The 25,847-nt window shown below is 35.6% G+C and overlaps 3 protein-coding genes across 4 annotated transcripts in view; 2 read left to right on the plus strand and 1 right to left on the minus strand.

Annotated features, from left to right (window-relative positions):
* Window positions 1–708: 708 nt before the first annotated feature.
* On the minus strand, window positions 709–3,724 carry LOC130613894 (uncharacterized). Its single transcript, XM_057435249.1, has 2 exons — window positions 2,233–3,724; window positions 709–1,657 (listed from the first exon to the last, which is right to left on the minus strand). Exons 1-2 carry the CDS (start codon window positions 3,559–3,561, stop codon window positions 1,199–1,201), a joined length of 1,788 nt encoding a protein of 595 aa, XP_057291232.1. The 5' UTR covers window positions 3,562–3,724; the 3' UTR covers window positions 709–1,198.
* Window positions 3,725–8,472: 4,748 nt separating this feature from the next.
* On the plus strand, window positions 8,473–18,457 carry LOC130614624 (targeting protein for Xklp2-A-like). The gene is made up of 10 exons (XM_057436059.1): window positions 8,473–8,667; window positions 12,387–13,014; window positions 13,254–13,376; window positions 14,424–14,718; window positions 15,002–15,132; window positions 15,618–15,800; window positions 16,041–16,212; window positions 16,300–16,461; window positions 16,652–16,792; window positions 17,259–18,457. Exons 1-10 carry the CDS (start codon window positions 8,571–8,573, stop codon window positions 17,658–17,660), a joined length of 2,334 nt encoding a protein of 777 aa, XP_057292042.1. The 5' UTR covers window positions 8,473–8,570; the 3' UTR covers window positions 17,661–18,457.
* Window positions 18,458–19,867: 1,410 nt separating this feature from the next.
* The window catches only part of LOC130614623 (uncharacterized), a 41,773-nt gene continuing 35,793 nt past the window's right edge, over window positions 19,868–25,847 (plus strand). For both annotated transcript variants that reach the window (XM_057436057.1, XM_057436058.1), the window contains exons 1-4: window positions 19,868–20,028; window positions 20,837–20,957; window positions 21,037–21,132; window positions 22,328–25,735. In XM_057436057.1, coding sequence (XP_057292040.1) covers window positions 20,888–20,957; window positions 21,037–21,132; window positions 22,328–25,735 — 3,574 coding nt within the window. In that variant the 5' untranslated portion in view covers window positions 19,868–20,028; window positions 20,837–20,887. The remainder of the gene's footprint in view (window positions 20,029–20,836; window positions 20,958–21,036; window positions 21,133–22,327; window positions 25,736–25,847) is intronic.

The raw sequence follows: 25,847 nt of genomic DNA on the forward strand, positions 1-25,847 counted from the left end.
TGGCATATTCCCTGGTGGTTCCAGATATCCATCGAGCGTTCTTACATGCAGAAGTTGTACTTTGCGAAAGAGTGAACTTCTGTTTAAAACACACTGATTCGAGCAAATTTCGTAACAGTACACGAGATGTGACCAACATTGTGCCCAGTGCGTATGAGTACTTTTTACTACCGGTCGGAGATCATGGTCAATGATTTTGTATTTCTCATGATAACAGACTTGTTAAAGCATATCAACCTCGTCCTCGGACTTGTTAGGCTTTTTATATCTAGACAGGCTAAAAAAAGTCTATCATGTCCTGGGGACAAGGTTGGAAGCAAAGCCGAGGGTTTTTAGTAGAGGGTAGTTACTTCGATAGATGTCGGTGAACTTCAACCTCGTCCCTAGGGTCTTGTGGCCCCTGAGTGGCCACGAGAAACGAGGTAGAGTAAACTTGTTCCTACATTTGCCAGCATTAAACTATCGAAGCAACCGCTGCAGTGTGCTTTACAGTGAGCACAGAATCATTTGCAGATAACCTTCTTTCCAGGTCTTCTTTTTACAATCACCAAAACAAATGATAGCTTTGTTTGGTTTGTCAACAACTCAAGTTCACCAGTCCTTAGAATACTGCATTTCGTGTGTCCGTAGCACAACATTTTTTACTTTAGGACAGTTAGACAGAGTATGGTTATTATTAATATAGAGAAGGGCTTGTATAAGCGACTGGTTAATACAATCTCTTCTCTATATTAACCCGTGGAATCCACAGGGTCGTCCGTCCAATAAATACCACGGGAATTCTCCCGTCGCAAACAAAGTGATTAAAAATATATCATTTAAAATTTCGTGTGCCCGTAGCACTATTCTTTTCTTGCACACACAGAAAAAATTCGGATATTAATAATACAGAGATAAATGTAAAATATTTTAAACTCTTCATTTTAAATTTTTCACTACTTTTGCAAAAAAGGCAAACTCGTTCTCAGGAGTTCTTGTCTTAAAAACATAATAGTGGATCTGACATCACGCGACAAAAATTTGGGATGAGAATGGGAAAAAGGTTTAATTTCTGCACCTTTAAGATTTCTAGGGGTGCAAAACTGAGAGAATTAGGGTGTTTTTAGCATGGATCCAATTAATAAAGCAGTATATGGGTATCCTAGCGTTTGCATGTGGAAGAAGACTCGAGTTAAGCATGTCACAGTTTTTTCAATCATTAAGCCAAATCCACTAAATCACTCTTTGATAATATTTTAATTCTTCCTGTCATTTCAGCCATGATCATTTTACTATGTTCCAGCTCCCGCTGACCTGGTCTTTCAGTTTTTAAAATTTCTGTTAAAGTACAAACGTTCTCATTGATTTCTTGAAACGCGGTTCCTGTTCTTCCAGTCAACAATATTCCATCACCTAGCGTGCTCAAAATGTCTTTAAAACATCTACACAGTGTTTTCATTTTTGGGATTCCTGATGATAACCTTTCAACAGAGTGGTACGATTTCTTAGCTTTGTTGATTCGCTTTGTAAAAACCTTCAAAGCCTCTTTCGTTTCTTTTGGTTTGTTTATTTCGTTTCTTGTCAAGGAAGAGTGGTCTCCTCCGTATTCGGTGGTGCACTCGTTGCGAATAAGTTCTTCAGTGAACGATGAAACACTATGCATTTTCTGGTCGTCAGACTACAACAGAAAACAAAACAGTAAAATAATATTAGCACCTTTCTTTAGAGAGACGTTTTTTTGCATGAGAAGCTATTTTGGAGGGCGCTCTATTATAACAGATTTCCTCCACATGAGTGTGGCGGGAGCGGTAGGGCGTTTATTTGAAGAAGAGGTACTTTAAGTATATTCATTCATTCAGAGAAACTCAGAAACGCAGAAGGTTAAACAGCCATAGCTAGATCGTAGATCCAAGAATAATTGTAAAAGTGGTCTAAGCACCATTTTATTTTAAAGGTTACACAACACATCCCAAGTTTAATTCCAATCATTGATTTATTTATTTACACATGGAATAAAAGAACAACAACTGAGGGAGCACAATCAACAACCAATAAACAACCGTGTCTTCTCATTTCTCATGTAAAACGCATCAATTAAACAGCAGGCGGGTCGTCTCCACTTTACCAACAAGTAGTATAGTTACAAAGAAAATAGACTAGATAAGGATGGGAGGTTGGTTGCCCCCTGTTGTTATCTATTTTGAGGACTGGACCAGATGTTTACAAAGAAGTCAATTACATTAAAAGACTTACACACAATGAACTGTTTTTGCTGTTCCACTCATTCAAGCTATCCAATTCTTCGTTTTCATCTTCGTAATAAAGAAGTAGAATACACTCCACCATGCCGAATATTTTTCCAGCTGCTACAAAAAACCTTTCAACGAATGTTAAATGGAGACAGGCTTTGTAATCGATAATGCTCCGACCAAGCCGCGATAATTCAGATAGTTCGCTTTTCACATCGTCTAGATGGGGTATTACGATGTTTTCGCCTAATGCCTGCTCTTCACTTTGAATAATTTCAACAATACCAACCAATGCGTTTCTTACTTTTTCCGCCATTAATACCCCTTGTTTATTTCGATCGATTGCCGTAACTTTTTCCTTAAATTCCATAATTATGTTTCGCAGGTTTAACAACACTAGTTTCTCTCCTTCCATTTTTGAAATTTCGATATCTATTTTGCAAATTTCATTCTGCAATTTACGCTTCATTGCTTCTAAAACGGCCTTCGACTTTGGCGATCGTTTTGCTTGTTTCGATATGGAACTCAGGGAAGTTTCGGTATCACAAGTAGAAGTTGAAAGAAAAGACGAGGCAGAGTTTGACATTAAAGGTTGGAAAGTTGTTTCGTTGGAAACAGAATCTGAAAACTTTCTTCTCATGGATGGAGAAGCTATTACAAAATAACGATAGTCGAAAGATTTTGTGCCATTCGCCAAAGCATCATACGATTTTGTACGGTTCATTTTTGATTGGTGAGATGCTTGTTCTGATTGGGAAATATCCACCATGGAATTACTGTTCGTGTTTTTATCCAATAGCGTTGAACTTCTGGCGTCTTTATCCACAAGTACTTCTTCAGCACTTTCGCCATCAAAATCATCCGTCCTTTTAATCTCCCTTTTCTCTCTTTTAGACGAATCGTTAACCTTTTTCTTACCTTTTTCAATCTTTTCAACACTTTCCGCTAAGACAATACGATTTTTCTTATTCTTTTTAACTTCTTTTACCTCCACGGTTATGTTGTCCATATGGTTCCCTCTAGAATCCTCCTTATTGTTCATTTTTATTTCTTCAGTTGCTCTAATCGGTGTGGAAGTTGTCACTTCATTTAAAACAGAATTTTCTCTTCTTAAAGAAATAAATTCATTTTTCTTGTTCTCCGCTTCTTCTGTTATAACGTCCATCTTGAGACTCTTCGATTGACTTTTGTTTCTCTCACGACACGATCTTTGACACTTTCGAGTGTGGTTTATATAAATAAAACCAAGTTTGTACCCAGTACTGATGATATCCTCAGCAAAGTTATGTAATAGATTCTTGAGGAGAAAGTTGTTTTGACAAAAGATAAGCATTAAAAAGTAATTTAAGTGAAAACTTAAAATGGTTTTTTTTGTTATTTGATTGTTTTGAAAATTTAAAAAATATTTTAAAAAACACCCGGTGAAGTTAAAATAAACACTTCCCCTTTTCTCGTTTGAAATTCAACTGAGTTTTTCCGCTGTTCCCTGCAGTGGTCAAACATTAAAAAATATAATTTCATTTAAACGTTTAAACTCATTTTTTTAAAAAAATTATTCCCTCATCACAGTTATTTTAAAAAGACATTTGACAAAACCCAGTCATCAAGACTCACTTTACTTCAATTCTTTACTTCTTTCTACAAGGCGTAGTCGTAACACGGTTACTTAGGAAAAGTATTTAGCTACAGACTTTTCAGCTTTTAGGACCAATTCTACTTCAATATCCCTTACCTTTTGTACAGAGCGTAGTCGCAACACGGTCACGGTTGTGAAAGTAAAAGCAACCTCGTCCCCAGGCTCTTGCGGCCTCTGAACCGTTATTACGGAATGACCAACAACTTCATCAACAAGGCAAAATGGCCTGGGAACGATCTAGTAGAAAAAGGTCCTGGAAAAGAAGTTGAGTTGCTAACAAACTGTGTAAAAATATTTGTTAATCAAACTTTTTCATGTTAAGGACAGATGTCAAAAATAGAACATGTGGCATTATAATTAACAACACGACATAGACATGTTGGATCAGCGAGACAAGATATCTTAGGATGGCTCAATTCAAAAGCAGGTGTTTAAAGTGTTAACATGATGATGTGTTGTTATGTAGCGCAGATAACAATTTAAACATGATCCCACTTACAAGAAAACGGGGTGTGGTCTTTGACAAAATTATGCACTATGTAGGCAACAGTGGTTTTCATTTATTTTTAAATAAAGACAAAACCGCTAATTTTGCGCATGCGTAGACCACGTGCACCACGTTTAAATCTGCTACAGTAAAACCTCTCTGTAGCAGGAACCACAGGGACCACCATAAAGTGTCGATTACGTAGAGGTTTATCTGAAATTCTCTGCTGTTGTATGTCAAGGGACTAGGTTTGAAGAAAAAACAAAATATTGCGTAGATATCTTTAATTTGAAAATGTGGGACAGACTTGGGACTTTACAAAAAACAGCCTAGAGATTTTATGGTCGGTGTGATAAATTAAAGAAAAATTAAGCGAAGATGTAAAATATTGTTTTAAAATTATGAGAAGTCAGTTCTGGGGATATGAAACACTGCTGTCAATCTTGTTCTCAGGGCAATATTTTGCTATCCCAGCCAAACGACGTCTTGGATATTAAAAAAGCGAAAAATTGCCCTGGAAACAAAGTTGAATTGTCTGCTATAGAAAAAGTGTCCGCTGTAAAGTGTCCGCTACAAAGATATTTTGCTATGAAAGTTTAACCATGTTTTGATTTGTTACTGAGAAAGTGTCCGTTGTTAAGAGGTGTCCATTAAAAGAGATAGCAATACAGAGATTTCACCGTGGTCGCACTTTCTTTCAAGCCTGGATTACGAAATAGCCATGCTGTTGTCAGCAACATATAGATCTTTTAGGAGTTTGAATCTAATCGAATAACCTAAGATCCCAAGTCTGTTCCGAACATTAGAAGGGAATTTTTAAACCGTGAATCTGATAAAAAGATATTTCCTCTCAGAGTACTCCGCGTTATTAGTTAATAGACAACCTCGTTTCCGGGGTTTCTTGCTTGTTAGCCGTCAAGCTAGCGTTAGCGGCTTCGACATCCGGCAACAAACCCTGGGGACGAGGACGGTTAATAGGGCTAGTAGTTGTTAGTAGTTATTCTTATTTTAAGCCTATCAGACGCATATTTGGTAACATTTTATATTAAATTGCGCACAAACGGTTTTAGATAAACAATAAAATGAGAATGTAGTATGTTAATCAGTAAAGTGGAAACTCCGACGTGACTTTAACGTGACTTTAACGTGACTTTAACGTGACTGTAACGTGACTTTACGGCTTGTTTCCATTTAACTGCATTTTCCGCCATTGCGCAGAAAACTCTTGAGATTTTTGTTGGTACATGCGCACTATTTGACAAAATTACCGCTGATTAAAAGATTTTTTGTGCTCGAGAGTAGCTCTTGAGCTCAGCGTCAAAATTGAATTCATTCTACTTTTGGCGATGTTGTTTTCCTCTCTAGTAACAAATAGCCAATGATATTTGAGTATTTTAAACTATTACGTAATTTGATGTTGCGGCAATAAGATCTCAAGAGGATTATGATATTGAAATTTTTATCCTGGATAAAGAATCATATCCATGTTTATGGAATACAATCACTAGGTCTCATCATGATCAGAACATGGGTATTACTGCTTCGGAACAGGTTGTGAACGGTCTGGAAAACCAGGTTAGTTTGCTCTCTCTTTATATTTAGCTAACCAGCTCTAACTATGTGTATATATATTTATATAAACTAGTCGTTAGCCCGTGAAAAAATTCACGGGTTTATGCAGCTAAGCCACCATTTTGTTTGACAGACAGAAAGACGTATACGGGTATTTTAATATAGATACTTATTAGCCTTGCAGCTATTATAAAACTCATCAACACGTTCTAACACAGTGTATGTATGAAAGTGGCTAATACTGACTTATCGAAAGGATCAATCAACTTACTTCTCCTTCTGCGGAATTAAAGTATAACATGAAGTAGTCTCTTACTTCTTTGGTAGTTTTAGAATAGTTATTAGATCCCATATTTTGTAATAGTAATAATCCAATGTAAGCTTGAGTTTCCTCGCGCCACTCTCCGTTTTCTAAGTTTTCGTAGCCAACAAAACCAGTTGAGCAGTGTCTAAAATCGCCAATTTGTTTTTGACTTTTCATCAGATAGTTGTAGAGTACTACAACTGCGTTTGTAACTTGCGAAAGATTCTAAATCGGGCTGCGACAATTCCGAAAGAAATTTCAAGGGTCTCTTGATAATGTTGTTGTCTATCTGGTAGCCATGCTCGCTGTTTTTGTAAACTCCTCCAACGTTTTGGCGACCAGCATCCCCAATAACAAGCATTCTGAATTCGTATCTAGCATTACTTACGGCTAGTAAAATTATACTATGCGTTTTCTTATAATTAAGGGGAGCGTGTATTACCACATGCTTTCCATCAATCGCAAAATCAAGACTCATTGCCGGCCTGAGGGCTACCACAAGATCTTGTGTATGATACCCTATAATGTACCTTTGATCCTTCCCTCCGTTGGCGGGCATGGAATCTGATATCCTTAGGTAGGTCCGTAAAGGTAGTCGCAAAATTGTAGAATGGTTTTGAATTGACAAGCTCGTTCTCAAATTCCAGCATATTCTTTATTGTATATTTCGAACGACGTCAGATAATTGCATGCTATTGTACATACGCAACCACCCACATTATATGTGATATATTCGTGGTAACAGTACCAACATAACATTTTACCGCTTACCACAAACCGACGCCCGCAGGTACACCTGTCGTACACATCGAGTACCCTTTCACAGTCGTTACATTGTTCCATTTATTTATCACAGTTACAAGGACGATCGTCAGGTCATCAAGACGTTCCCACAAATCTTGAATTCTGTGCTTGTTATACTTCTTCCTCTCCTCCTCTTGTACGCATGCCAGGCTTACAAGTGGTAGGGATAGACCAATGGCAGTAAGGAAGGTCATAAAGATCATATTTTTCAAACTATATTGACAGCTGACGCACATTTATTATATATATGTCGTTAGACATATTCGAGCACCGGGGGATACTTTTTAACAGCTTTATTGCACACTTCCTGCGTTTTGAACCTATCTGGTATAAACCTGAGCGCAAGGGGAGACTTTTCAACAACCTCATTGCACATTTCTTGCGTCTTGAACCTGTCTGGCACATACTTGAACAGCCAGGGATCTTTTTTAACACCTTTGTTACACATGTCCCGCATCTTGAGATGGTCCGGCACATGCCTGAATAGCCATGGCTCCTTTTCGCCTTGTTGCACATGTCTTGGGTCTTGAAACTATTTATAGTGTTACTTTACAACACCATGTCTTTACTGCGCATGCGTTGATTTTTGATGAATATTAGTGTCATTAGGGAATTCCACTTTGATATGCGCGTTGATTTTTAGGGAATTGTGCTAGAACAATTTTGGAGATTTTATTCTACAGATGATGACGTTATTACTTACCAGGGAATAATAGGAACTAGGTCTTGGATAGGCGGTGACTAATAGGGAATTTACCCCACTAGGCAGGGCTAAGCTTGGCATGGTGCTGGATGGTAGGGACTTGCTGTGACGTCTGAGGGCGTGCGCGTGCGCGAGATGTGCCTTGCGCTAGAAGGAACATTTCCCTATCTCTTCGTTCGACGTATAATTATAATAGACGTCTCGCCGTTCAGTAAAAAAAAGTGACAAAACGCGCTGGGGAGGCTCTTCTTTTTATTTGACGACGGGCATTCTCGTCCAAAGAGATCTTTGAGATGTTTTATCTCTGGGGAAGAGAATAGACGAAAAGTGCAGAGACGGTGTTTAACAAAAGTCTGTAGACGAGGTTGTTAAGGCACTGACGTGTAAGTTTTGAAACCTCTCTACAAAATCGCTACTATTAATAATTTCTATTTAAACACCGTATAGTAACAAAATACACAAGGTGTAAAACTTTCGGAAATGTTTAAATCACAGGAATGTTTTCTTTTAATACTATAATGTTTGGAAAATGGAAAATACAGTGGTTATTTCAGCGTCGTATGGCAGTGATTTTTGTTGGTTTACCCTTTTGCTTTGATTTGAAAAAATTTAATCGAAGAAAATCAAATCTTGTATGTACGCGTGTGTTAAGCGCAAAGAGGGTTCGTTCGATTTTAGGGGACCGTGGACCCTAGTCCCTACTTTACTGGGCAAATTGGATAAAATCATGACCAATCAAATTCAACGAATACAAATCGCTGGCTTCTTATTGGTCAACATCCCTTGTCCGCCAAAGTTTGGAAAAGTCAGAAACGGATCAACTTCACTAAAACAAAATGGACGAGGAAATTGACTCGAAATACGAATTTAATGCCCCCAAATTTATTGACTTTTTACAAGGGGACGTAGATGAAGATGCAGATAAATGGTTTGGTAAGTTAAAAAATCCTTTTTTAAAAAAAATTTAGTATTGCGGATGCGATACAAGATAGCCAGCTGGTTTAGATTTAATAAACATTTCAGGATAAGGTACAGATTTGGAAATAGTTTCCCTCTTGAGAAACAATTTCCATGTTCAGAATTTTTTTTTTTTTGTAAAAATAGGAAATAGTTTCAGAATATGGAATCCAATTTCAGTTTTCCATTTTCCACCAGCTTTGTGTTTCTGCATTAAAATCTTTTGACCTATCTGGAGGAGTTGTTTTCGTTTGCGTCTAAAACAATGGACATGCTAACACCATGCACACGGGCAAGAAATATAAAAAACAGACCGCAACGATGAAAGAAGGTTAAAAAAGCAACTTACTTTTTGAAATAATTAAAACCTTATCTTAACAAGAAAAAATAATTGTTAAAAGAAAAAACCAATTCCAGCTCCTTAAGATCTTTTATTCCCTAAATATATCAATTTAAGGAAATAGTCAATTTTTCTTATGTGGTCCTTTTTTATTGCCTGTAAGGATGTGCACGCTTATACGGAACTTTGTAAACATTTGCAACTCATCTGGGGTGGAGTTATACTGGAGTTCTAATAAAATTTACCCCTGTCTTAAGCTATTTTACCCAAATTCGGAAACAATTTCTGTTTTCCAAAAAAAAAAAAAAAAAAAATGCAGGGGCTGCGCATAACATAATGCATGTCAATGTCAACTACACATCACTGCAACAATATATTTTTAATTTATTAACGGATCAATTCACAAATCCTAAAAATTGATTTACAGCTGTTCCTGGCATAATGCATGGCTATGATACTTTTGACTTTTTATATTTATCTATTAGGCACCTGCATGTGAAATTTTTATTTCCTATACCTCTGAGAGCCTTTGGCCATTTCTCAAAAATACAGCTCAGAAATTCTTATGAAATCGTTATAATGGGGAAATTCATTAGGATTATTCTTAGAACTTGAAAGTCACGACAACTTTATTTCGTTAAGAGGAATCATTTCGCGAAAAAAATTCTAAAAAACTTTTGTATTTTGCATCAATAAATCATTTTGCATTAATTCGCCAGCCGTTGAACCAGTTTCACAAATGAATAATATAGAAGCCGTCAAATTAATGCTTTTACTGAAAGCGTAATAGCTCAGTTGGCTAAGGCGCTGTAACGTGAACTCATGGATGAAAAGTCTAAAATGGTTTTTGATAATGGTTTTAGTAGCCAGGAAACCTCAGCATAATTTATCTTACCACCAGGAAATCCAAATAGTTAAGGTGTGAAAAATTATGCTGGGTCTCAAAAGATTTTGATACTGACCGCACTTTTTGATTGGTTAATTTTATTGTTCATTGCTGGCATGATCAATATTAGGAAATCTTCAGTTTTTAGCCTGAATGACCTCACTTACACAAACAAAATTTTTCTATTATTTAAGAAATTAAGATGTGACCACGCTGTCTTTGTGCTCATTGGTTGATTGTAATTCAGGGTTTGCTATGAGGTGGATTTTAGTTTTATAGATTTAATCTGACATTTGTTTGCCTTTAAGCTTTCGTTTGGGAGAAACTGAATTTTATATTCTCTGAGAGAGCTTAGTTAACTAGGCTATATTTATAGTAGTGATTTATATACATTTTATGTGGTTACCTCACTAAATTCTAGGAAAGGTATATACCATGTCCATTGTTTCTAGGAAGGACTACAAGACAGTTCTCTGATAAGGGTAAACACTCAGGTGTTTACCCTTATCAGAGAAACAGAAATCTGTGACCATAAACAAACTTTGTTGAAATTTTCTAGGTACAGGCATTTTGGAGGCACTGTATCTGACACAATTTTCTTGGTAAAGTCTCAACTAGGGTTGTCTCTTTTTATGGCCAGGTTAACAGAATTTAAAAGTAACTAAATGCAAAAATTAGTTTTTGATATATTGTCAGAAATGGGTGGTATGTTTCAAAAAATAAAGAAGTGCACTGTAATTATGTCTCTTTTTACCTCAATAACAGCTTTCTTTGCCATCAATATACTTTTTTAACGAGTTGCATAGACACTTAATATTTGATAAACAACCAAAATAATTACGAATTAAATTGTTCGCTGAGTGATTGCTATGGTTTTGCCTCACAGCATCCTTATCACTTATTATATATACTAGTCGATAAGGCCTGTCGAGAAATCCACTTACAGGGAATTCCATGAAGAAAACAACACACATGCTACACATAGCACGCGTAAATCTATTTTAGAAAATTTGCCCGTGCACTTTTTCTCTGGTTTATTTCACTCTTATCAGTCCCGTGAGTGTTCTTTAAGTAGTGTAAAAGTGCTAAATATATTTACAAAATCACCTTGGTTTGTTGTAGGAAGTAATTTATAATAGGTAAATACCATATAATTAAATTTAAACAGTGGACAAAGAGACGTTGACACATGCCACACGTTGCACTTACTGCAATGGTCTGTCATTTTGTTTGTAGTGCTATTATTCCCAAACTTGTTCCCAGGGTTATATTTTCTGCTTAGGTTGTCTATTATCTATAACAATGGTAAAAATGGGAGTCATTTTTTATCTATTCAAGTTTTGTTTGTTGTTTGTTAGCTTTTGGGAGATGGCTTGTTTGGAATAGTTTAAAGTTGTTTTTAGATTTTTAGATTTAGAGTAAAACAAGGAAAGACATTTCTGAAAAAGTCTATCATTACGTAGTACAAAATTACAATACAACATCTTCTAAATTTTGAAATAAGGTCTCAAATGAAATTTATTTAAAAAACCAATGACAATGCAGAAGGTTTATTTAAAGTCACAGGTGTTCATATTGTATCAAATACAAAACCGATCCCTCAAGAGCTGGTGGCAACAATTAAATTATATGTAAAAAAAAATGAATGAAAACATTCACATTTTCACACATTTTTTCCTCTCTTCGACAATAAGAAAAAAACAGTTAAGAATTTTAACACTCATCAACACACATTTAATTACACACAGGCAGGAAAAAACACATTTCATTTTAACACTGGGAAAAAAACACGACATTTATTAACTTTTTTAAAAAAATTTAATTTAAGCACAAGTGGTTATAAATGAGAAAATAGGTTGTTATAGATGTTTTGCTGATGTTAAAAAAATTGATGAAATTTGTTTATTCTTTGTCTGTAATGTGTAGAGGTTAAAACCCTGGTGAAAATAATGTATAGGATCATAGGGTTTATAATTTTTTCTGACGTCAGCAAAGACCCACCAAAACAATTAAATTTGTATACCCCATGCCTTCATCGTATAGATCTTGAAACACTGATCAAAAAATGTATAGGATCATGTATTCTTGTCAAACGGTTGCAGAGATTGGGGTTCAAAGGTTTTTGATGATGTCATTAACCTGTCCATTCCGTAATTGATTCGGGACCCAGGTTCACGTCACATCCTCGTTTCCAAGTTATTTGGCCTCAAAGTTTCAAATGCACTGTAATGGCTTTATTAATTTAAATTAAGGTATTGACGTTAAATCAGTGTTATTGATGTTGCAACGTTAAATTTGTTGATTAACAAATCAGACATAACATTTTTGGCTACATCAAAGGAAAACGAACACATCCACTTTGCCTGTCACAGACACACACACTCTGTATTATTATAGAAATGGGACTTAAGAGTAGTAAACTAACTTTAAACTTTTTAAACTAGTATATCTTTGAAGATTAATTTTTAGATGAACGAGAAGGTGATGAAGGAGGCATTGACATCGACTTAGTACCGTACTACGAAAAAGCATTGGGTGATAATGGATTTAAAAATGCAACTTCAGCCATAACAGCTGCTTTAAATAATGATCTTGATGAGCCTAAGCCTGGAAGTCCTGAGGCAGCATCAGAGCATGCGCAAATGGAGGATAAAGAGGAAGCGATGGAATGTGACGAACCAATGGAAGTACAAAACCATTGTAATAAGGAAGACAATGTTAAAATAGAAGACACTGGTGTACTTTTACCACCAGATAAAATTAAACAGGAAAGAAAATCTAATATGCCTAATACACAGTCTGTGGAAAATGTTCATGTGTTAAATATTAAGAAGGAGAGAGTTTCTCACATGCCAGAGCCTGCGGAAGACAAGCAAGAGTCAGAAAAAATGATCCCTGATAGTAATAAGGAGAATAACAATAAAGAGGGTGTGGAACAAACTGGAAGCAGTGATGATGTTGAAAAGGATACTAAGCCAGTTAAAGTTCCACCAAGAAAATCAAATATAAGACGTTCTTGGAGCAGTCCTAGTAATCCGCGTAAACAATCTGCTCCCAATATCAGACGCTCACAACCGCCACGACAGAGTGCCAAAAAGTAAGAATATAACAAACTAAGATTATGTGCTTGCAGTATTTCCATCACAGTGAATGTAAGAAACGTAATGATGTAAAAATTCTATCCTGTCGAAAGATTGTGCTTCGTGATGCTGAAGCCATTTTTAGAACTAAGCTATAGTTTTATATAATAGAAAAAGATGATATCTAAAATGTGAAAGCCTCTGCTGTTTTACTTTGTAAAAAAATTGTGTAAACTGTTTTATTACTTTTTTTTAGAAGCATCAATTATTCCGACACAAAGAAGCGAAAGACCACATTGTCTCAGGAATCTATGTTGTTTCCTAAGAAACCAAAGTTTGATTATGGGCCAACAATGCCAAATACCCCTTCCTTTGTCAGGTTGGTATGGTTTTGACAAATCGTTTTTATCAGTAAACATTTTTAAACCTGTTTTTTTTTAACTCTTAGTTAATTTAGTGAGGGACAAATGCTATGACAAAAATTCAGGAAATTCCATGTGACTGAACAACTGCCTGGGCGTGTTAGTCCTTGCATGTGCTAAACATTCTTTTTGCTAAGGTAAAAAACAAAAACACGTAAGTAACAAATTGATTTTTTTTAGAGCCGCAATGCATTAAGCATTTGAGTTCAAGGTTCCATTTAAAAAATCAATTCTGAGATTTATCTGCATAATTTAAAACAGTTTAGATTAGCATTAAAATGTATTTAATTAAATATCAGGTTTTTTTACTACCTGAGATTATTTTTTGAACATTAGTTATTTACGTTTTAGTTACCCCCAACATTATTTGACCTAATGTTGGGCGTAACTAAAGCATAAAAAGTTGCAGTGCTTAAAGAATTCTCAACTTTACTTACCCTTAACAAATATATTTTTAAACATTATTTTTGTTGGTCTTACCTCAATCTTGAGGAAAAAGTAATAAATTCCAACCCTGAAGGATTGATGTCAATATAAATTATTTTTTTTTCTAAAACTGTAATTACGTGTGCAATTAACAGCATGCATGTAGTTTTACTCATGGAATTCCCTGAAATCTGCACATCATTCATTGATGTGAATTCAAAGGTTAAACATTTATGTTCCCAATAATTAACTTAATGCTATGTTTCGGCTAGTTTCCCCAAGGAAACTGTATAAAACCTTTATAAGATAAATAAAAAAACAGAATAAAGTGATACATATGTTCCGCTGTTTTTAATGAAAAAGCCGAAACATGAAATTGGAGTTTTAAAATTTAAGCACACTTCTACAATATCCCTACTGTGCACCAATTTTTTATTTATCAGCAATTTCAGAACTTAAAATTTTACCCCATAAAGACAAATTTTAGCAATTTCTTTAATTTTGATGCCTTTTTCTTTTCAAGTATATTGTGTTAGGTTATATCAGCTAATGTATTTTTTATATTGGTGTTGTTTCAGAAAACTTAGGGAAAGAGGTCAGAAGCGTGGCCAGTCCTCTGAAGCGATCCAATTAAAGAAAATTCGAGATCTTCAAAACCACACTAAAGAGCAGTTAAAACGTAATCATAAAAATATGAAACAAGCCATCAAAGCAGGTTCATACATGCCTGTAAGATGCATGACTAACATTACAAAGCCCAAAGAATTCCAGTTTGCGACTGATACTCGAGTCAAAGAGCATACAATGCATACTCGAAGAGATTCCCAGAAGCCCTTTGAAAATCAACTGCGTAAACACCCACCGTCTCCTCCAGTAATTCATTATTTTTTACTATTTGTGTTCAGGATTTTGCAGCACCTAATTCCGGTGGAATTAAAACCATGTTCTGTGTTGACGTGTCCAGTCATATGCTTATTTTTCATTAATCTAATGACAATATTCTTGTATTTGGTTGGGTTTCTTTATTAACATTATAAACAATGTCAAAGTAAAACTAAGAAGCAATGAAGTATCGTTAATATCATCTTTACAATTGTGTAAAAGATGTGTTATAAATTCAACAATTTACTACTATAGTAATGTTTACTTTTTGTAGGCAGGTAAGAAGGAATCAACTAAGCCAAAACCATTTCATTTTGTACTGCCTGACAAAGGAGTTGCACCGAAGCAGAAATGGGAGTCAATGGCACAGTTTACAATGAATTTTCAAACAAAGACACCAGAGAGGTATTTACCATTAATTAGATTCATTGCTTTTATTTATATTACTTAGCATCTTTGTGTAGCTCATTTTTAGTCTTTTTTTGTATATTGTAGATCTGTAGTTAACTGCTGTCTTTATTCTCATTAAGAATGTAATAAGTAAGTTTGAGCAAAGTGATCTGCGTTTAAAAAGTCTTGATTTTAATCTGGCAAGTTTGGATTTTGGTTTTGGCTAGGTTTACGTAACTGAACATATTAATTCAATGTGTTATTGAAGTTGTTGCATTTCCTTGTAAACAAATTCACCTAAAATAGGTTTTCGATCAGTGCACATGCTTGAGAATCACCGAACACAAAACCACTTGGACCACTCCCAAACTAAATTTTTTTTTAAAAATTAAACATGTCAACATTTGCACTTTATATTGCCATGTGGAATTCCACTTTAGTCTTATCCAAACGCTGACTAAGTTTCTTTTCTATTATTTTTTATTTTGGCTATTTTTTAGGTTCAGAATGAAACCAAGAAAAGACGAAGATAATTGCAGCGTAGACGGCGAGAAAAAGAAAAGTCACAAAGTTCAAGTCACTGTGCCTAAAACTCCCTTGTTGATGACTCGCACCAGATCTCGTCCTGCCAATGTTGAAAGTGCAGAAGAGCGAGAGATAAAAGAAGCTGAAAGTGTCAAAAGGTAAGTACTAACCCTGATAGTTGTTAACATTTTTTCGTCTTTTAACCCGATTTCTGGCTACCTCAGTGGTGGACTTGATTTTTTTTTATATGGGCCTCTATTTTGATATCTCAAAATTGAGTGATCATGAGTTAGGGTTAATAATTTATTAATCCTAACTCACGTCAGAAATTCGTCCTTCCTGGGTTAAAAGTACTGTCGTGTTCTCCTACATTTCAAGTAATGACTTCTTTTTTGAAGTTACCAATTCAAAGCAACTGAATTCAATCCTAAGATTGTCGAGATGCAGGGAATGTATGGTGTGAAGCAGGTACCTGAAGCATCGACAACACAAGTGAAACCATTCCACTTCGAACTGGATTCGCGAACGGATCATAGGAAGCAGAAAGAAGATGTGAATAAGCCGGCAGAAGTAAGTCGTTCAAAAGGAGCAGGTGTTAGCAGGAGCTTAGAATATGCCGAATGTGTTCATGTAATATATCTTCTTCCTGAATTTTAGAAAACAGCAACCGGGAAAGCCAAAATAAACACTTCACTGCCGTCAAAAATGGATAAGCCAAAACGAACAGAGGTGAAGCCATTTTCATTTGAAAGTCGCGATAAAGAACGTTATCAAAAGAAAGAAGAAAAAATCAAGGAGATTATGGAAGGCGAAAAAAAAGTATTGATACTCATAAATTTTCTTGTTTGGAAACTAATATCTACACCCCCTGTGTAAATGTGCGCAAAGTGAAACGCAGCTGGTGTCCTTTACCTTTGTTAACAATGCTCTTTGACTGTTGTTGAAAGTGTACTCTTAAGTTGCTATGGATGTACAGATGTTTTATTCTTTGATGTTGTTATAATTTTAGTTACACGAATTCCATGCACGTCCTCTGCCCTCGTTTTCACCTGAGGTGTTACCTGCTCCGGCCACTAAACCTATAACTGAACCACAACCGTTTCATATATCAGTTGGATCGACAGCTTATCAACAAAAGCTGAAACAGAAGGTTTGTTTGTTTGTTTGTTTTTATGGTGTAATATAATGCAGGTTTTTATAGTATATTCACATTTTTTATAAGCAATAGTTGGCTACGAAAGTTGCTTAGCAGTAAACCTATAAGTATTTCTAAACAGCACTCATTAATTGTGCAGATGATAATTTTTTTTGCGCAATTCATTTTCGCCGACGAGTGCTCCAAATGTGCTTCACTTTGCGGAATGTATTATTGCGAATGACTACATTTTCCCTAAATCTTTTTTTGTTGTTGCGGATGCCGGAGATTCAGTAGTGAAGGCAAATTTAGTATTTTGTCTCTTTCAGAATTATGTTTGTGAACGAGCAACGAAGAACTCAATGGCTTAGGTTCTACAGAAAATCGAGATAAAACATTTTGCGGTTGACTAATTTTTAAAATTTTGCGGAGCTTATATTTGCGGATAATGTGTTAATTCAGTTAGTGCGTTCTGTTATAGCTGGAAGCAGAAGCAGAAGAAGAGAGGGCTAAACGTCAATTTAAAGCTCAAAATGCTGACGTAGTCAAAAATAAACCGTTTAAACCGCTTACTGGGCTAATACCGCCGACTAGTCCGAACCAAGTTGTCATGAACTCAGATATTCGCGCCAAAGAACGGGCAAAGTTCGAGGAGTGGAAGTCCGAGCAAAATCGTCTCATGGAAATGGAGAAAATGAGAATACAAAAGGAAAAGGAACTAGAAGAAGAAAGGCAATTGAAATTAATGCGAAAAGAGGCTGTTCCTAAGTCACACCCTGTTCGACGCTACAAACATATCGAGCTCCAGAAAAGCGATAAACCGCTGACTACGCCACAGACGCCTAACTTCGAATGCCAGAAGCGAGCTTTAACCAGGTTATAACGACGCGCGAAAAGAAAGCGAATTTGATTTTATGTTTTAATCTTTATATAAGCTAACACTGCATTTATAATATTAAGGGAGGTTTTTGTAAATATAATATTCTTCCACTGGGATTCAACAAACTACCTGCGGGCATGCGCGCGTAACAGGCTTCCACGCGTCTTAGAAGCAGGAAAGTTGAACAACAATCAGGAAAAAAGCCAACATTCGATCTAAGAAAACACAGGAATCTTAAAGGTACGCTTCTCTTAACCACAAAATTTTTTTCATGCAATATGTCTAGCTATTTCTATCCTGTAGTAGTTTTCGTGTGTCAAGGTGTATCTATTAAGACTTACATGTTCATAACTGCAGCTGTCGTGCAGGTATTGTAAAAGCAGATTGATGTTTAGGAAAATGTTTGACGTGCAGCGGGCATTCTTTATAACTCGATTTACATATGATGTATTCGTTGACTTTGTTGATACGTTAACGCTGGCTTTGTTTTCAAGTCTACAGAGATAGCCTTAGTCCCTACGCATAAATTTCAGGTAGCTTGATATACGGCACTTGAACGTTAACCCTGGATAACCTTTTTTCTTTATTATGGCTACCATTATTTAAAAGAAAAAATCGGCGCATACTCGACATATGCCACCACACTACGTTAGTGGTATCCTTTTCTGCAACGATTAATTTGTGATTTATAAAATTATTCCACGTGATGTATTAGTTTTTACTGTGTTTTGAATAAACTGTATTCTATTACTCTATGTAACGTGTGCCTATATTTCTTTAATAAAATTTCCAACGTTAAACCATGAACTTTCAATACATGCTTTTTTTAAGAATACCAAAATTCTAACTAGGCTGGTCATTATTCTTATTTCTCAGGTGTTCTAAACAACTGACCTATTGGTTTTAACCAAAAATTCAAGCCTGGCGTTCTTATAAAGCATATGCTTATGAATATACACTACAAAACTCATTTTGCATTTTTATTTGCTAATACTTAAAATCTTATAGCTATCTTATATTTTCATGTTTATTGTACCCGGGACTTGTTTTCAGCACAGGATTAGTAGGGAGAAACGTTGAATAAAAAAACCCTGGCTAGAACGGATTTTGAGATTCTAGAAACCTGACCGCATATTCGCAAGGGCCACAGTCAAAAAAGAAGCCAGACACTGATAAATATTTTCCAAGGTTTTCTTCGATTTTTCAATATCGAAGACTGTTAATAAAATAGCAAGAAATGGCCCTATCAACAAGGTTGTTGAAAGATAGATCCTGCCATACCACAAAAAGTTTTGCAAATAAATTTGCTCGTTATCTTTTATATTCCGGTAACAGCTACGTTCCCGTGCTTTTATCTCTGCGGAGTTGCTTGCCCCGAGAAAGCGTGTTTTTTCACTTTTTAAGGAGTTTTAAATTTTATTTTACACATATACACAAGAAATTTCGATTTATACAGATTTTTGAGATTATTTGCCTGACCATCATCTTTGCAAGTCTTTGCATGGGGTATTCTTCATCCTTTTAAAAACTTTTTTTCTTTCCATGATAAACAAGATATTTATCATTTTTCCTCAGCCCTTTCCACGCCTATAAAGAGACGTATCACCAACCTGATCCCTAGATCTACTTGCTTTGGATTTATGGTGCTGGGGCCGAGCTTGCTGTGTAACGGTCATATAATATTCGATTCGTATATAAATTAAAATGTCGAATGCGTACGTTTAGTTTAAATATAATTTAATTTCTGTTTAATTGCCATGGAGATAAGCTAGCGACACGGTTGGAAGTAAAAATTCTCATGCGTACCGAATTTAATGATCGTTTAAACGCTTGACTGCTCGTGCGCATCACAAAAATATGTAAGCTCAAATACCTCGCGCAAGAAATTTAAAATAGGTCTTAGAAAAAGTTTACACAGGATGTGGAAATATTTCAAAACAAAACATTAAAGTGTATTGGATAAAATTATTCAAATAAAAAATATCTTCACGAAGGATAGCACTTAGCAAGAAAATCCTAATATAGTTACGATTTCGCGAGAATAATTTCGAACGTTCATTCCTCCGCGTGCAGCCCACTCTTTTAACATTTTGAGCATTATTTGATCTCTAATTGTTTAACTAACAAGCAAAAGATCAAAAGAGCTCTTTGAAATTATTGTTCTCAAAAATAATTCTCAATAATTAATGAAGAGAGGAAATTCGAGCCTGAAGAAAAAAATAATTTCTGGCATTCGAACAAAAATAATATTTAGTAATATATTTATTTTCGCCGGAAAAATTTAGAAATTAAATTGATATTTAAGTAAAAGGATGTTTTAGTTCAAAAATGTTATATTTGAGCTGATAACTTGTGCAAGTGAATTATATTGGTAAGGAAAATTACTAGCTATATGTTTTCTTCGTATTTGAATGCCGCAGCACCATGGATGATTTTCCGTCGGCGTTGTTAGATTAGAGCACTGATGTTCGTTATACAGCTCTGTATTAGACGCTGCTTATCACTGTGGGAAATTCTACATAAATTTCTTCGTTCCGCAGCTTAATACAATGTTGCATATAATGAAATAACAGGCAATTTATTGACAAACGTACTGTAAATTCTTTAACTGTCTCTTCCTTGCCGCCTTCTGCGTTCTTGTTGTACTTCTTTTCATCATCGGATCGATCGCCTCCTCCTCTCTCGCCCTGAAAAGGAAGGCTTATAGGTTTAGTCTTTTAGGTTAAGAAATGAAAATGAACTAGTTAAAGGAGTCATTATTATTTCATTTGCAAACACTTTTGATTGAAGTAAACAAGTATATGAAAAAAAATAACCCGTTTCTTGCTCTCTTAGTTCTCTGTTGTGATTTAGAAATTTCTGAGGTTAGAACATTACGCAGAAAAAGAGACAACGCGCGCTATTTTTACCGCAGCTTTTGAAAAAGTGCTCAAGCCGTTGCTCGCTTTTAAATGTCGAGTTTGCTTTAGCGAGCGAAAAAATATAAACAAAAACATGTGGAGCTAACATTCAGAACAGTGGCAATTTTATTTCTTATTAGACTTTGTAAAAAAAATCCTTTCCTTCACTCTTTCACATTGTATAAATTTATACACAATGTGTCTAAGAGGTAATAAAATAATATATATTTTATATTGCTTACGAAAGAACAATTTACTGAGATATTAACATTTTTTTAGGGACACATCACTTGTATAAGCTGATATTTTCACAGCTTCTTTTACACAAACATGATATTGTCGGAAGCAAGACTCATTCTGACAGTATGCCTTCTTGGATTTCTTTCCTCTATACCCATTGGTAAGTATAATCACTTATTTTGTGTTGCAATAAGCATAAGCTAACTATAGATATTTATTACCTTTTTGTCTTTCTTTAGAAAAACGTAAATCTTTGCACCGTTATAAGAGAACTATGAAGCGTGACAATGTTGTATTATTTAACAAACCTGTAGAAGTTGAAAATGGTTTAGAAGGTAAGTACTAAAACATTTTTAGATATTTATCAATACATGATTTTGTAGTGTTCCTTTTCCTGCAGTAATTATCAATAGTGCTCATTTTCCTTAAATTTGCTTTCAGTTTGCTTTTCCTGTAGCTCCTTGTTTGTCTTCCTATTACATACTGGAGACCTCACCAAACATCAAAAATACATAAACAATCTAGGGCGTAAAATTATCTTGTATTTATCTCTCAAGCTAACAACAATTGTGTTCTTGTAATACACCTTTACGATAGTTCGGGAAAACTAACACTCCATCGCAGCTCATTTTGCATCAACACACTTTTATAAGAGTTTATTAAGGAGAAAACACGTTCTTTTGTGATAACTTTTTTTTTCAAATTTTGTTTTTAATGAAAAGTACACATAAGTTGTATCTTGTTATTATTAACTTTTCATGTAAATTTAAAGTAACTTAATACAAAGGAAGTTAAAAAACTGGAGAAAACACGCATTCGTCTATAACAAACTCTTATAAAAACATATTTTTTACCTCCTATTGTAAAGCGATGGAGAGCTGTAAGAACGCATGTACAATTGAATTATCGTAAAGGTGTATTGCTTCTTTTCTCAACCATAATAACTGCACAAAATGTTATAAACTCCTTGTAAAAACACTCATTTGATAACGAATAAGAGCTCCATTAGCAACAAATACACCTGATGTTTTAACATTAAGTTATGTGAAATTTGAGAAAAAAATTCATAAATAAGAACAAAATGAGGCTGGATTTTGCAGTTGTGTTCTTATAAACCTTTTGAAACTAATTATAAGAACAAAAAAGGCTGTGATGTCTTACAATCATAATGTCTTACAATCAATTAGCCCTTCCAAACAATCAATTTAATTGAAAACAAAAGAAAAAAATGACTATTCCAAAATTAATTTGGAAAAGTTGCACATAAATGTGCAAGTTTTCATTTTCCAGTAAAGCCATATTGTGTATCATTATTTGAAATAGAACCATATTTTAGCGTTATTCAACTATCAGAAATATCTGGCTTAGGTGCAGGATTATTGTGATCAAAATTACATTATTTCCTATTGTATGTTAAATGTGTAAAACTGCTAGCATTTACAAATTTTTAAATGTGTCATGTTTCACATAAAAAATAACTATAAATATTGTGAAAGAAGTTTTAAAACAATGCTATTTACATATTTATAGGGACTGCAAAGTATATTAGTAACCCAAGAATGGTACGTCCATCATTACGGTCCAGTGTTCCAGAGGAAGATATTGATCTGCAAGTTTTACCAAATGATGTTGCTAATAGTGGTGTTGTAGCAACAAAGGATGGCACTAATAAAGAGGATAGCATAGTGCAAGAAGCTAGTAAACCTGGACAAATTATTAAAGGGTTTGCACAAGAACCAAATCCAACTGGTGCAGCACCTGCCATCAGTCCAACTGGTAATACTGCTCCTGAAGCTGCCAGTTCATCTGGTTCTGCAGGTTCACTTGGTCCTACTGGTTCACCTAGTACTACAAGTTCACCTGGTTCACAAAATGATGATGCTAATAGTGGCGTTATTGCAACAAAAGGTGACACTAATAAGGAGAATAACATTATACAAGAGGTTGAAAAACCTGGACAAATTATTAAAGGATTTGCACAAGGACCAACTCCAACTGGTGCAGTGCCAAGTGGTACTGCTCCTGCTGGAACTCCTGGTCCTACAGCTGTACCTGCTGGTTCAAGGCCTCCTACAACCAGACCTCCTACAACCAGACCACCAACTACTAGGCTACCCACTACTAGGCCACCTACAACCAGGGCACCTACAACCAGGCCACCTACAACCAGGCCACCTACTACCCAACCTATTACACAACGTCCCACCACAATGCCTATTGGAGGTACATTTGACTATGGTGGAGATGATTTATTTGGCAAGCTTGGAAAATATGGTTTAAATGCTCTCCCAGGTAATCAAAATGATGAAATAACTCATCAACTTCAGGAAGCAGCAAAAGTTATAAATACTATACCTAAATTAGATGGACTTAACAGTAAGCAAAACCAACCACCTAATGCTAATGATGACATAACAAGGATTAGTAATATGACTCAAGCATTACCAAATGAAAAACCTTCAGAAACATATCCTAATAGCAACAGTCAACCCTCTATACTAGTTCCTCAAATACAAAGCCTACAGCAAGGATCTCAAAATCTGTTAAGTGGGGTTTCAAATGAAAATTCTGTAACAACTAATAACACAGGTGATATTTCTGGTAAACATGATATAGCGGAACCAGTTACTACACCAACAGAATCACCAACTGTTAACCCATATCTGCCTACTGAACAGTCAACCCCTCTACCTAATCAGAAAACTACTCTTCCTGATGAGAAAACTGTTCAGACCACATCTAATGGCACAGCTACTACTTCAATATCATCAATACAACAGCAGCAGCAAGAGTCACACAGCATTACTGCAGGACATAAAACAGATACTGAGAACAATGGTGAACTTATTGGTTCAGTCATGAATATAAATCATCATACTGGAGAATCTAATCAAAATACGAATGACTTAAGTTACAACAGAATTGAGAACTATGGAAGTAACAATATAATAGTTCCAGAAGAATCTAAAAACCCTTATTTACCTGATGAAAAAGATGTGAATAAAGAAAACAGTCAAACCACGACTGAATCACCTCATCCAACATTTAACCCCTACCTACCAAAAGAGGAAAACGCTCAAGGGGCAACTGAGAAAATGCAAGGTGTTACGGAAACAACAACAGGTGTCCCTGATGCAACAACAACACTGGCACCTGATACAACACCTATGCCTGACACAACAACTCCCGCTCCTGATGTGACAACACCTGAAGTTTTAGAAACAACAACTGCATATGTCACAACAACTGCTCTTCCAGATACAACAACACACAGTTTCAATGAGACAACCACCTCAAGTGTTGTGGAAACTACACTTGCTCCAGAAACGACATCAAGGCTTCTAGAGACCACAACAGTCTCACCAGATACAACATACAATCCTTATTTGCCAGTGGAAACAACCACACCTACATCCACTATGAGCACACCAACTACAGCACCCCAATTTGTTGAAACAACGCCAAAAGGTCCAAACAATGAAACCAATATTACAAATCAAGCTGCTCTCTATGGTATAGCCAATCAAAACAAGTATAGGCTAGGTTATGCTGAGAAAGACATTCCAATGGACTCATCTGAAGCACAGAAAATTCTGTCAGGTGAGATGCAGCCGAATGAAATTAACTTTTCTCCAGAAAATACAAAAACATATGATGCTCTTAAGCAACATGAGATGATATTAGGTGCGGCACAAAACAAAATGAAAAATGGATCTGTGGAGAATACATTAATTGGGTATTACAGTGAAGCGAATACAGGAGGTTTTCAACCAGTATCTAATGGCAACGCCTTGTTGGAAAATGCAACTTCAAGTGCAGACAACTCTGCAAAACTTGCAGTTCCCAGCTTGACTACTAACTACACAACAAATAAAGTTAAAATTGAAGATAATAGTACTACTGATAGTGGTGTCAGCACTGCTCCATCATTTGGTGATAAACCACAACCAGACATTTTACCACAAGTTAATACAGAAACTCCAGTTTATGCAAAACCTATGTCTGCTCAATCCGAAATTCCTGAAGCTATGACCACACAGGTACAACCCATTGTAGCTGATCCAAATTCCGTTCAGCCTGATACTGTTCTGCCAAGTACAAAACCAAAGGCTGGAAATAAAGAGAATGCTTACATTAACAAAGCTAATAGTGGAAATCTTTCAATCCAAGGTGATGCAGTACCAGTTGCTGCTGGTAAAGATGTCAGTGTTGAAATAGCATCTCCCAACGGTCAAGAGGCAATTTATGAAAAGCCGGCATTGCCACAAGAGCCATATTATAGACCTGAATTTCATGGTGTTGCTGAAGTACCTTCTATGCTTGCTGAAACTGGGCAGAATGAGACAACAATAACACTATCAGCAAAGAATGAAAGTGAAATTAAACCTACACCAACTAATGTAAGACCAGTTGATATGAACCAAGGCACGTCTTTGACATTTACAACTCAAAAGCCAATACAACAAACGCAGCAGCAAACTGTGGCACCAGTGGAAACAGGTCCTTTTGTTTATCCTGTAACATTTAACCAATCAAGATCTGGCAACGAGTATCCTATGCCACCTCCACCAGCTCCACCACCACCTAAAGTACAAAATGAAAATACTGGAAATCATGCAGATGAAATTACACCTCATAAGGTATACCTGCCTCCTCCACTCTACCAATTTGAAAATGGCACTAAAGTCGACTTTCAGAAGCAAATGCCTGGTAATCAAAATATGACTATAGAGGAATTGCAAAATGTTTATGCGGAAGCTGACAGGAATGCAGCATCTGATTTAAAAGCTGGAAAGCCATCAATCTCTTCAACTAAGCTTGTTTCTGGCAGCGGTACTTTGTACAAAGGAGGTGCACTAAACCTTAGTTCTTTGATAAATGCAAACAAAGTCACTACAACTTTGCCTACCACAGCTATTCCAGTTAAAACAACTGCAAGTAAGTTTTTTGTTGAAAGTTTTACTGTTAATAGTGTTAGATTGAAAGAAATTAACCCCAGTGAGAATTTTTTGGATTTTTAGTCAAACAAACATTATTTATTTATCCTTCT

The sequence above is a fragment of the Hydractinia symbiolongicarpus genome, chromosome 11 (genome assembly GCF_029227915.1).
Source record: "Hydractinia symbiolongicarpus strain clone_291-10 chromosome 11, HSymV2.1, whole genome shotgun sequence".
Classification (NCBI taxonomy): domain Eukaryota; kingdom Metazoa; phylum Cnidaria; class Hydrozoa; order Anthoathecata; family Hydractiniidae; genus Hydractinia; species Hydractinia symbiolongicarpus.